General features: G+C 36.5%; 2 protein-coding genes across 5 annotated transcripts; both read left to right on the top strand.

Moving 5' to 3' along the window:
* The first annotated feature begins 1,039 nt into the window (after positions 1 to 1,039).
* Positions 1,040 to 8,393, top strand: LOC112186470 (pumilio homolog 5). 3 transcript variants are annotated; one of them, XM_024324914.2, is made up of 10 exons: positions 1,040 to 1,294; positions 2,322 to 2,938; positions 3,369 to 4,753; positions 4,852 to 4,993; positions 5,128 to 5,235; positions 5,501 to 5,713; positions 5,798 to 5,908; positions 6,527 to 6,721; positions 7,659 to 7,830; positions 8,020 to 8,393. In XM_024324914.2, the coding sequence occupies exons 2-10, from the start codon at positions 2,327 to 2,329 to the stop codon at positions 8,049 to 8,051; spliced, it is 2,970 nt and encodes a 989-aa protein (XP_024180682.1). In that variant the 5' UTR covers positions 1,040 to 1,294; positions 2,322 to 2,326; the 3' UTR covers positions 8,052 to 8,393. The 3 variants fall into 3 exon arrangements, with proteins under 3 accessions (XP_024180682.1, XP_024180686.1, XP_024180683.1); XM_024324918.2 differs by having other exon boundaries at positions 2,148 to 2,938; XM_024324915.2 differs by having other exon boundaries at positions 2,144 to 2,938.
* An 820-nt stretch (positions 8,394 to 9,213) lies between these two features.
* Positions 9,214 to 11,829, top strand: LOC112183575 (reticulon-like protein B22). Of its 2 annotated transcripts, XM_024321949.2 has the most exons (4): positions 9,219 to 9,563; positions 9,957 to 10,098; positions 11,162 to 11,231; positions 11,493 to 11,829. In XM_024321949.2, the coding sequence occupies exons 1-4, from the start codon at positions 9,376 to 9,378 to the stop codon at positions 11,621 to 11,623; spliced, it is 531 nt and encodes a 176-aa protein (XP_024177717.1). In that variant the 5' UTR covers positions 9,219 to 9,375; the 3' UTR covers positions 11,624 to 11,829. The 2 variants fall into 2 exon arrangements, with proteins under 2 accessions (XP_024177718.1, XP_024177717.1); XM_024321950.2 differs by lacking the exon at positions 11,162 to 11,231 and having other exon boundaries at positions 9,214 to 9,563; positions 11,493 to 11,819.
* Positions 11,830 to 12,039: the final 210 nt, after the last annotated feature.

Here is a 12,039-nt window from a genome sequence, read left to right as displayed (position 1 = left end):
TAATTTTATCTAACAACACACTATTTGTGAAAGAGATACATTTTATTAATTAGAAATAAGACTGAAATGTGAGTAAGTATTACTAATATAATCATCTAAAAAACATAGAGTTTCATAACACATCTTTAACTTTATGAACAACATTCTTAGAAATAGGCAATTTTGATGAAATTCAAAAGAATAAGTATGGAATTTCTCAAGAGACTTCAATCCGATTTCTAGTAAATAAGATTGAAAAGTCAGTAAGTACTACTAATATAATCATCTAAAGAACATGGAGTTTCATAACACATCTTTAACTTTATGAACAACATTCTTAGAAATAGGCAATTTTGATGAAAATCAAGAGAAAGAGTATGGAACTTCTCAAGAGACTTCAATCTAATTTCTAGTAAATAAGATTGAGAAGTTAGTAAATACTACTAATATAATCATCTAAAAAACGTGGAGTTTCATATCACAATTTTAGCTTTACGAACAGCATTATTAGAGATAGGCAATTTTGATGAAACTCAAGAGAAAGAGTATGAGACTTCTCAAGAGACTTCAATCTAATTTCTAGTAAATAAGATTGACAAGTTAGTAAATACTACTAATATAATCATCTAAAAAACGTGGAGTTTCATATCACAATTTGAGCTTTACGAACAGCATTATTAGAGATAGGCAATTTTGATGAAACTCAAGAGAAAGAGTATGGAACTTCTCAAAAAACTTCAATAACTCTCCATAAATTTTGGGGGCACACCTTGACCATGACACATCCAACTAGCCATGTACATCCAAACACACCCTTAAAGAGTTAAGACCAAACTAATGTCAACAAATTGCTAGGAATCCACGTGTTTGAGACCTTTCCTCGGGCAAACCTCGAACCAGCACCTGTCCCCACTCATAGACAATATTACCCCTTCACAAAACCCTCCAAAAAAGAACAAAATTTCGTCAATGGTGGCACCATTTATGTCATTTCCTATATATAACAAAGAATAAAACTCTTTATAATATTTGATTTGTTAAAGAACAAAACTTTATAATATTTAATGCTCCAAACCCTGGGCACTGAGACTGTTTTGCAAGCAACATTCTTGTACTTTTCATGGAAAGAAACTCTGTTTCTCCTCCCAAGTCTCAAGCACTTTCTTTCCAAGACTCCTGTTGCTTCTTAAAACCCCTCTTCTCAGTACTTCACAGCTCTTCCTGAGCTTCCAAAACACTCGGGGTTTCTGTTCTGTTCTGTTCTGTTCTGTTCTTTCCAAGTTCCAGCCTTTCAAGGATTTGCTGTCATTTCCTGGTGAGCCTTTTCAATCCTTTTGTTGCTCAAATTCTTAGTATTAGTTTCCAGTAGTGTTTATAGAATACTAGTCTTGTTTTTCTTAATCATCTGCAAGTTTATATCTTGTTCTGGATTAACATATGCGCATTTCGTTATCTGTTCTAGTGTCTTCTGTTGGGATTGTTTGTGTTTGTAAATTTGCGATTGTTTGTTCGTATTCTATGTATTGAGGCAATCCATGATCATAGGAATAATGGGTTATGGTTTATTTTTTGTGAAATTTAATTCGAGGTGAATCGGGTGACCATCTACGAGTTTTCTGTCAGATGAATGTGATTGTAAGCTTTACTTTTATGGAATGTAATTTGATTGTGGCATATGGGGTGTTGATTCCTTTCTATATTTAGAAAGATATGTGTATAAGAGTGTAGCTTGTTAGAGTTCAGTTTAAAGCAGATTCATGGGAAACAGGGTGAGCTGTATGAATAGCTAGTTTTGTCATATGTGATCAAATGCGATTTGGTATAATTTTATGGTCGATATAGGCAGTTGAAGCGATTCAATCACAGTTTGTGAATTATAGGTAGTACAATCTATACAGCATTTAAGTCTGAGCCTGTATAACATATCTGAATCTGAACTCTATGCAGTGGTTTGCCCTGTAATATCTTGACTTTCTAACAGAAGGAATGTTTATCAGACAACATTATTCTTATATGAACTTAGTACGTGTTTGAGTGGCTTCTTCTAATTGTTACTTATCCCCTTACACGTTATTTTCTCAAAATCAGTATTATATGCAGAATGAAGCTTGTAATGTATTTAATCACCATTCTTTAGCTAATAGTTCTGTTTCATACGGTGAAGGAAGTCTTGGCAGCATCAAATACTTTGTTACTTCTGGTTTTTTGTGTGTTTTACCTTCTTGGATTAAACCCCGGCCGGGAGTTGTGGACTGTTGAATGGAGCATAGGATTAACATGCATAGGGTGTACCAGACTAAAATTTTGTGAAGGCAATGTTGATAAAGTTTAGTATTTTTTAGGTAGGATGGCAACAGAGAGTCTCATGAGAACGGTGGAAAGCCGTAAAAGTGAAAAGTGGCATTCATCGATGGATGCGGCAACATATGGATCTCCACTGAAAAGTACGGCAGCAGAGGAATTGGGCTTCCTTACAAAGGGGCACAGGTTTCAGAGAGATAGAGCTGAGGCCATACCTAATCGAAGTGGTAGTGCTCCCCCAAGTATGGAGGGTTCCTTTTACGCTATTGGGAACCTTTTAAGTCAACAGAACTCCAGTATGATAACAAGCTCGACTAATTCAAGGAACACAGTTCAAAATGTTCAGTCTGAGGAACTGTATTCTGACCCATCTTATTTGGCATACTGCTTCGCTAATATGAACTTAAATTTAAGGCCTCCTCCACGCCATCCTGTTGGTTCCAGCACCAATTGGAGATTGACTTCTTTAGACGACAGTGGCAACGGATCCTTCCATCTTTCTCAAGGTTCTCTTTCCACTCACAAGGAGGAGCTTGATGATGCTAGTTCATCCAAGCAAGCTTCAGATAATTTGGCAGAAAATAGTGTTTCAGCAATGGCGGTGAAGAACACTCATTCTTTGGCAAGCCATAATAAGAGTGTGCTGGATCGCATACAGGTATGAGATTAAATGTAGTTGTTTCGTATGTAAATCATATTATACTTTGTATACTTAACAGTATTCAGAACGTTTTGTTGATTTGAATATTTTTATCAGTGCACTCAGCTGACAATATATCATTAGAAGTTCTAGAAATATAACTTATTTTCTTCAAAGGAGTAATTAGAAGCCTGGAATCCCCTCCCGCTGTTTGTTAATTATAAGTTCTCCACCAAAATAGTTATCAGTTTGTAGGGTGTGGGTGAAAATCATGATTGATTTATGTAAGATACTTTGCAGTTCAGAATTGATAGTTCATGGGTTGTTAGTTTGTTACATGTTACTGTTCATTAATGACTTATCTGGCCAGTTAGTGGTTTATGAGGTTTTTGATTACAGTTTATGCCACCATGATTTCATATTTTTCACTTTGTTGGTGGATTTTTAGGAAGACTTCCCCCGAACTCCATCTCCTGTGTATAATCAATCTGTCTCATCAAGTATTGCAACAGATGAACCGGTTGATATTGATGTACATTCGATTTCACCAAATGCTTCTTCTGCTAGCATACGACAATTACAGTCCTCAAATTCAGGCTCTATCGACATATATCCGGAGACAAGTTCCTTGACTACCTCTTCTCCTAGGACACTACATCCTAATGAGACAGGGAACTTACATGAAGATGAATCAAATATTGAGGATACTGGGGTGGGGAGTAATGGATCAATTGGTGGAGCCCTTGGGTTAGATCTTTCCCCAACTGGGTCTAGAATTAGAGCATCTAATATTAACAAACAACATGAGAAACACTCTTATGGGACGGGTGTGCTACAACACCTTTTGTCTACACAACAAGGGTTACCATATCAACTTCAGGCTGTTCAGGACCATGTAGTTTCACAAGGCATGAATCATTGGCAAAGTAGAATGGATCCCCATGGCTATCCAAAGTTCTCTTCCATTGAGGTACAGCCATCATTGCAATCACCTGGATTCACACCTCCCTTGTATGCTACAACAGCAGGGTATATGACTTCAGGAAATGCTTTCTACCCCAATTTTCAGCCGTCCAGTATATATCCTGCACAATATGGTGCGAGTGGATATACCATGGGTTCTTCATTTCTTCCCCCATATATGGCTGCGTACCATTCTCATGGTTCCTTTCCTCTGCCTTTTGATGCTACTTTGGGTCAAAGCTTAAATGGTCGAACTGCAGGTGTTTCAACAGGGGAGAGAAGTCCCCATGAAGGTGATTTGCATCACCTAAGCAAGTTTTACGGCCAGCCTGGGCCAATGCTCCAGCCATCTTTTCTTGATCCCCTAAGTATGCAATACTATCCACGTCCCTTGGATGATTCATACAGTGCTTCAATTCAGTATGGTCAATTAGGTCCAAGGGGTATTATTGGAGGCCAGCTTTACCAACAAGAGTCAAATGTTACTGCATATGCAGGTGACCAGAAATTTCAGTCTCCAACTAATGGGTCTCTGGGCATTCCAAGTCCAAGAAAAATGGGAATCAATGGTAGTGGTTATTATGGTAGTCCTTCTAGCATGGGTGGCATGACATTTCCAGCCTCACCTCTTGGTAGTCCTATACCACCGTCATCTCCAGTAGGCAGAACACATCACCATGGTCGGCCAAATGAATCGAGGTATCACCAAGGTTCGATAAGAAATGGTGGACTATATTCTGGGTGGCAAGGACAGAGAAGCTTTAACAACTTTGAGGACTCTAAAAGGCACTCCTTTCTTGAAGAACTGAAATCCAGTAATGCCCGTAAATTTGAACTCTCTGATATAGCAGGGCGCATTGCTGAATTCAGGTATTGCTCTATACTGAGTGTTTTTTTTCTTGCATGTATACAATATGGTTGGTTATACCATATGAATAATATATCTTATCCCCATATTTTGACCTCAGTGTGGATCAACATGGGAGTCGATTTATTCAGCAGAAGCTTGAATACTGCAGTGTCGAAGACAAGGCGTCTGTTTTCAAAGAGGTTCTTCCACATGCTTCAAAATTAATGACTGATGTATTTGGGAATTATGTTATTCAAAAGGTATATAACTTGAATTCTCTGTCTGCTTAATTGCTTGTTTGTTTCACATGCGGACTTGCCTTACATATTATCTTTCTGGACTTGTGAGCTCTGTGAATGGCCTATAAAATACTATTCTTGTTTCTGTGTTGCAGTTTTTTGAGTATGGGACTCCTGAGCAGAAAAAGGAGCTTGCAGATAAACTCAGTGGACAGATGTTCCCTTTAAGTTTGCAGATGTATGGTTGTCGTGTGATCCAGAAGGTATGTTGAAACCTGATGTCAGTCATGGTAAATTTGTACTTTCAAGTTCAATAAACATACTATTTTCTGCTAATTTATGTTTTAGATCTCCCAAATGAGACGATTTGTCCAAGTCACAAACCTTTCTGGGTTGTAAACTGGATTCCTCAGTGATAGTGTACAAATGGAAGTCCTGCTACACACATAAGGGTCTCATTATGTTTCTTCCCCCCACATATCATTATCCTAAATATTTAAATCTTGATTCCATGCTGAATGTTTGTAGGCTCTTGAAGTTATAGAGGTTGACCAGAAGACACAACTTGTGCATGAGCTTGATGGACATGTTATGAAATGTGTGCATGATCAAAATGGAAATCATGTAATACAGAAGTGTATAGAATGCATTCCTACAGAGAAAATTGGATTCATCATATCTTCTTTCCGAGGAGAAGTTGCCAAACTTTCTACTCATCCATATGGTTGCCGTGTCATACAGGTAAGAGCTCATCACTTTTGTTGTGAAGTCTCCAGTTAGATATGTGTATGATGTTTTTAGTCGGTAAATTTTTACGTGTGCTAGAGAGTTTTGGAGCATTGTTCAGATGAGCTTCAAGGTCAGTGTGTTGTGGATGAGATTTTGGGATCTGCTTATGTTCTTGCTCAGAACCAGTATGGCAATTATGTCACCCAGGTTGGTTTTCTTACTTTCTGCTCTCTGTTGCTTCCTTTATCTAGGCCACATAACTATTATTTTCTGTTTATTTCTGAAATATGATATTGTTTTTAAAAATATTGTATCTTGATGTTTGATTCTTGGTAAATGAATATATACATAACATAAGTTCAATATCTTTGGAGTTGGAAATTCTTTTGTTACACATATTGTTGCTTGAACCAACCTTGAGCTGCTACACATATGTTTTATTTCAAAACTTGAACTTTTACAACTTTATAGCTAAAGTGGCTCTATTTATGTCAATAGTTATACTTGCAATGGAATCAGATTTGCTTCATATAAAGTTTGGTACATATGTAGTGTATCTCCATTAAATATGTAGAGTAGAATGATGGGTGTCCTGTTATCATAAGCATATTTTTACCTAGTATCATAAGCAATATAACTAAGGATTTAGGAAATGTTGGTTGTTTCAAGGATTTACCCTTTGATCCAATAGTTAGCATTGTCCATAGTTTGGCTATGTTGAGTGTCTTTAGTTCTCATTTTTTCTTCTTCTTTCTTTTTCTGTTCTACCGGGTAGTTTCACTGCTTATATTGAATGCAATGTAAAAATGGATCACATCTATGCAGCATGTTCTGGAAAAGGGAAAACCCCATGAAAGAAGCCAAATTATCAGCAAGTTGATCGGGAAAGTTGTACAATTGAGTCAGCATAAATATGCATCAAATGTTATTGAAAAGTGTTTAGAGCATGGTGATGTTGCTGAGCGGGAGCTTATGATTGATGAAATCATTGGACAATTGGAGGAAAATGATAATCTATTGGTAAGTCAAGCTCAAGTGTTTTGGGTCAGGTTTGAATCAATTCAGATAAGTCAAGTAACGCAAATATATTTTGTTTTTGGTTTTTTGTTTTTTTTTTGTCTTCAACTACTTCTAAAATTTGTCAGAATTTCATAGTATGCATTAGCTTTTTAGTGGCTGCATGTTTCCCTCTTGATGTCCTGTTATGCTGATCATACATTGCATGCACTTGCACTTGATTCCTCTAAAAAATGATGTATTACCTCTTGCTTGTTTTATATGCTTTTGTATACAATTAGATATTAATTACTTGCAAAGGAATATAATATGCTTCAGCTTTGACCTTTTTAAAGATGTTAATTCTGAATTCTTGATAATTGATGCACATTGGAATGAAGGTTATGTGGCTATATAGAATGATCAATATATCGATATGAACAGAAATGACCATGCATGTCTATCTATGAAAGGTGTTACTCATTGGCCATAATTAATTTTCAATTCAATGTGAAATGCAAGAACATATCCAAATTGAATAAACACTGCATGGTGATGTGAATGAACACGTGTTCAATATTGTGAAGTGTAAGAATGCATGCAAATTGTCTGCATTTTCTACACACAGACACACATGTAAGAAAATATCTTGAAGACTATCTGTATTGAACCTGCCAAACAAGCCAAGGACCATTACCAATTAGGAAAGATGGAATTGATTCACAAGTTGAACTGAAGAGAATTCCTCTAAAAGTTGGACTGACAACTTTGTTTCCTTGATGAACTGAATGGTTTCTCATTTGTAGAGATACTGTCGTATTTCAATAGCAACAGTATTGAAGATTCCAAATGAACTTCTTTGCAACAGTCTGACTCAAGTGTTGATATTGAATGCTGCATGATTTTAGTTAATTATTGTTTTCTGCTAACCAAGTCCTGGTGTTTGACTTTTATGTTCTAGCCAATGATGAAGGATCAATTTGCAAATTATGTGATCCAGAAGGTTCTTGAAACAAGCAATGATAAGCAGCGGAAGATACTTCTGAGTCTAATAAGAGTTCATCTTGATGCTCTTAAAAAATATACCTATGGAAAACACATAGTTGTTCGATTTGAACAACTATCTGGTGAAGGTGCAATATTTCTCCATTTCCAATTTATGAACTTTTTACAAGCATCAGCTATCTGTTTCTTTATCTGGTTCTAACGAAATAAAGCCATCTGCCTAAGACAACTTGATCCTTTATTATGACCAGAACAAGATAGGATTACGTAGTAGTCATACCCAGATACTAATGTTGTATTTACCTTCTGACATGCAGATAGCCAAAATTTGGTAGCTAATGAGACATAGAGTGGACAGGCAAGACTAATCTATTTGGCTTCAAGGGCTGCTTGCGGATTACTCTCTTATCATAAGTACTGCATTAGAAAGTTTCCGCGAGTAAGAAAACTTGAAATGAACTTTCCATTGCATCTATTGGGATGCTGCTAGATGCTAAATGCTTAGTTGATATGTTTAAGTGTATAAATGGGTTACATAACTTCAAATTGTATGGTATATGTATTGGCTGGTGTAGGTATTAGGGGGAGCTTCTTTTTTAGTATATGTGTGCTTTTGGGAAGACAACAAAACTACATTGATATGTAATATGATGTAAATAGTTTTTATATTAATATATCTATCTATATATATAGTTGCGGTGCATTATTATTATTTTTATCATTATTGGACGAATAGTTGTAGTGCATTATGTAGTTTCACAAAAAATTGAAATGAGCTAGGTTCTGTCTGTCAAGGTAAAGAAAAAACTCTGCACATAACAAGTAGAAGAACAATTAGTTAAGACGATATCCAGAAGTTGAGGTTTTGAAACTCGATTGTTGGTTGAAAGAGGGAAAGAGAGAAAGAAAGAAAGAAGTGAATATGGACATAAGGCTGCTTTTCCGTAAACTAGATCCATGGATGTGTATGGTTTATGCTGGAAGGTATGACATTGTAGCAAAACAGGAATTAGGATGTTGTGAGAGAACATACATCAAGTAGAAAGCGAATTCACTTTTGTTAGATCCAGAGATTTGTTATTGGACTTATTTTGAGGAGTAGCTTGTCTAATATTATTTTTCGTTGAACAAGGGCGTCCCAATCCATTAAATAAGTAGAGAGGGGCATACAATACACAGTAACTCGCTTATAAAGAGCCCGTCAGAATCAAGTTATTATCTAAAGACTTTGATAGCCTAGAACCTTAAGTAATGACGGATTAGACAGTGATGTAAACCAAGTAAATCAAATGACATTAACATTAACGGTAGATGAATCAGACCCTTAAATTCAATTTCACATATTATCAATAAAAAAAACGTACCATAATTTCATGATTCAACGCATTTAACCTTGTTATTGTCATTCTTTATAAGTAACAAACTGTCGCACCATCCACGCCCTACCGGCCTGCCTTATTAAACCATTCCTCTCCTACTTTGATCCCTAGTCTTGACTTTTCAAAACAAAAATACAAGAAAAAAAGAAGAAAAAAAGAGGGTTTTATATTAAAAATATATTGGCGGGGATGATGAGCGAAAGTCATAGAGAGAAGAAGAAGAAGAAGAAGTTAGAAATGGTCAAAGAGTTTTGAGTTCTAGAAATAATTGAATGAAAGAGAAAGGGAAAGAGAATGAAAGAAATGGAGATGTACCGGTCGGAAATTGGAAAGCCGGTGATTGTTCTCATATGCGGCACCTTAGTCTACTACCACTGCGCCCATCGGAACTCGAGCCTCGTTTCTCTCGTCTCCGATGTCCTCATCGTCCTCCTCTGCTCTCTCGCCATTCTCGGCCTTCTCTTCCGCCAAATGAACATCTCGTCAGTTTCCCATTTTGCCCCCTTTTTCTTGTTTCTGATGATTTTTGGTTTTGGTGGGTCACTTGGGTTTTTGGGATATTAGGGTGAATTGGATGAATTGGGGTTTTGGGTTGGTTGTTTCGGGTTCTGGTTTTAAATGCTGTTGAGAAATTTGGGTTTGGGTTTAGTTCCGTGACTTTGATGATATGAGTTGCAAAGTTTGGTTTTTTTTCTTTATTGTGTCATGAATTTTGAAAGTGGATGTGCTTTATTGAGAAATTTGGGTGTTAGTTTACTGCTAACGATGGATGAAATGGGAATTTGTGATTCCTTGGATTATGTCAATGCTATCTTTTGATACTGTGTTGACATGTTGATCTTTGTGTCTGGTTATTGAATTGTGCTGTTGAATAGGGTACCTGTGGATCCACTTGAGTGGCAGATTTCGCAGGACACTGCGAATAGCATTGTCGCGTGGATAGCTAATACAGTAGGAGCGGCTGAGTCTGTGTTGAGGGTTGCGGCCACGGGGCATGACAAGAGGTTGTTTTTCAAGGTAATGGTCGATGAGTTCAGTAAATTTTTGTTTTTGATATTGAGATTTTGTGGAGTCTCTGGCCCTCAGTTGTATGGCAGGTAAATTTAAATTCCAGCTCCTAGGCATAGACTACTGCAGAGTATCATGAAGAGTCTTGAGGATTCTAAAACTTGCTGAAATCAGAACATATATTGAACTTGGATATTGTCGAACTTGACTTTCTTCTAAGTTTTAGCTGTATTACTATGTTGTTACGGGAGCATATCTTTAACTATATTTAGCTGCACTGTGTTTGTTCAGCTTTTTGTCTGGTACTTCTCCTGTATGGTAAAGCAATAATAGCATTATCCAACATCAATATCAGAAAAATTGGAAATTTCAATTCTATTTTCTTTTCTAGTTATGTCAGAGAGCTAATGTTAGGTTCACTAAGGTGTGAGTTTCCATGGGACATCCTGATCCAGTGTTTCCTTATTATTTTCCATTCATTTAAAACACCTAAGTGATAGGATACCAATATGAGAACTGCATTGGAAAAACAAATTAGTGAAAAGTCACAAGAGAGTAGAAAGCCAATGCGAGGATCACTAGGATGTGAGTTTCTGTTGGGCAACGGCAGCCGAGGTAAATAGGATATGTACACGAGAACTACACTAGAAGTAAGTTCAGTGAAAGTCACGAGGGAGTACAAAGGTAAAACGTGAGTTTCCAACTTTCCATGGGGCATCTAATCCGGTGGTTTTTTAATTTTTTCAGTAATCAAAACACAAAGTTGAATAGGATACATGCATGAGAACTACTCTAGAAGAACAAACTGTAACTTTAGTGAGAATTGACAAGAGAATAGAAAGATCTACTGCTGCTGATTTATGGGTTTGAGTGCAGAATATAGTTATATGCAGTGAGTAGAGACAGACCCCTCACACACTTATATGATTTGTTAGATATCATCTTTTTTGTTGGATGCTCACAGATGTTCCTTATCCTTATTGTGATAGCTTGTTTTCAAGTAAATTTATTATTGTAAATGTAGTTCTTGCAGACAGCTAACCACCTAACTTATCATGCAAATCTTCTCCAGGTAGTGTTTTGTCTTTACGTGCTATCAGTTTTGGGACGGTTGGTTTCAGGTCTTACAGTTGCCTATACTGGTATGTTAGGCACTTGAATCTATTACCTTATCCATTCGGTCTTTTAAGCTAAAGTCAGGGTGACAAGTGAAATCCTTTTGTGTCTAGTTCTCCTCTTGGTTTTACCTTTTTTTTTTTTGTATGAAAGTCTCATACTTACTGAAGAGAGGCTTGTTACTTGCATCTTTCCAGAAACTAAGCTTTTGTCTCGACCTGCTTTGTTTATCTTTGCTATAAAATCACGTATATCTTACTTTAAAGCTCTTTTTTTCCCTGAAACAGGATTATGCTTATTTTGCCTTTATATGTTTGCGGAGAGCAGTCAGTCGATCAGTTCATGTTTGTCTCGTTTTCTGGGGAGAAACAATGGCCTTACAGCAGAAGATACTGAAGAGCAGGAGGATACTATGTAGTCATTGTTTTTCTAATCGCCGTGTATAATCTTTGTATATCTTTGTGCGGCTGTAATTCTAGCGACTATAGTTAGCATTTGAAATATACACGACTTCGTGCCTGACCCATCTTAGTGTGGATCGTACAGTATTTTTGATCAAATGCTCAATTTTACCATACTAATTGTTAAATAAATGGCTCTATTGTTCTATAACATTTTCAGTAACTGATGGTTCAAAACTCTCGATGCAAATCAAATGTCAGTCTTTATTGGGATGAATTTTTTTTTTTATTGCAATTAGTACCGACTGGAAATGAAAAATGAAATTTTAGACAAGACTTCTCAAACAAATGGAACTCAAAAATGATGACTTGAATTCTTCTTTCCAAATTCCAATTTTTCAAAATTAAAAAACCATAAAATTGGCCGAGGTAT

This window comes from Rosa chinensis, chromosome 2, assembly GCF_002994745.2.
Source record: "Rosa chinensis cultivar Old Blush chromosome 2, RchiOBHm-V2, whole genome shotgun sequence".
NCBI classification, from domain to species: domain Eukaryota; kingdom Viridiplantae; phylum Streptophyta; class Magnoliopsida; order Rosales; family Rosaceae; genus Rosa; species Rosa chinensis.
The sequence above is the reverse complement of the archived record's forward strand: the minus strand, read 5'-3'. Positions and strand labels throughout refer to the sequence as shown.

Bases quoted from the DNA above. Each gene is read 5' to 3' on its own strand.
- LOC112186470 (XM_024324914.2), top strand. From the start codon at position 2,327: ATGGCAACAGAGAGTCTCATGAGAACGGTGGAAAGCCGTAAAAGTGAA. The intron at 5,236-5,500 runs GTATGTTGAAAC...GAATGTTTGTAG, and splicing joins GTTGTCGTGTGATCCAGAAG to GCTCTTGAAGTTATAGAGGT. The intron at 5,714-5,797 runs GTAAGAGCTCAT...TACGTGTGCTAG, and splicing joins ATGGTTGCCGTGTCATACAG to AGAGTTTTGGAGCATTGTTC.
- LOC112183575 (XM_024321949.2), top strand. From the start codon at position 9,376: ATGAAAGAAATGGAGATGTACCGGTCGGAAATTGGAAAGCCGGTGATT. The intron at 9,564-9,956 runs GTCAGTTTCCCA...GCTGTTGAATAG, and splicing joins TTCCGCCAAATGAACATCTC to GGTACCTGTGGATCCACTTG. The intron at 11,232-11,492 runs GTATGTTAGGCA...TCCCTGAAACAG, and splicing joins TCTTACAGTTGCCTATACTG to GATTATGCTTATTTTGCCTT.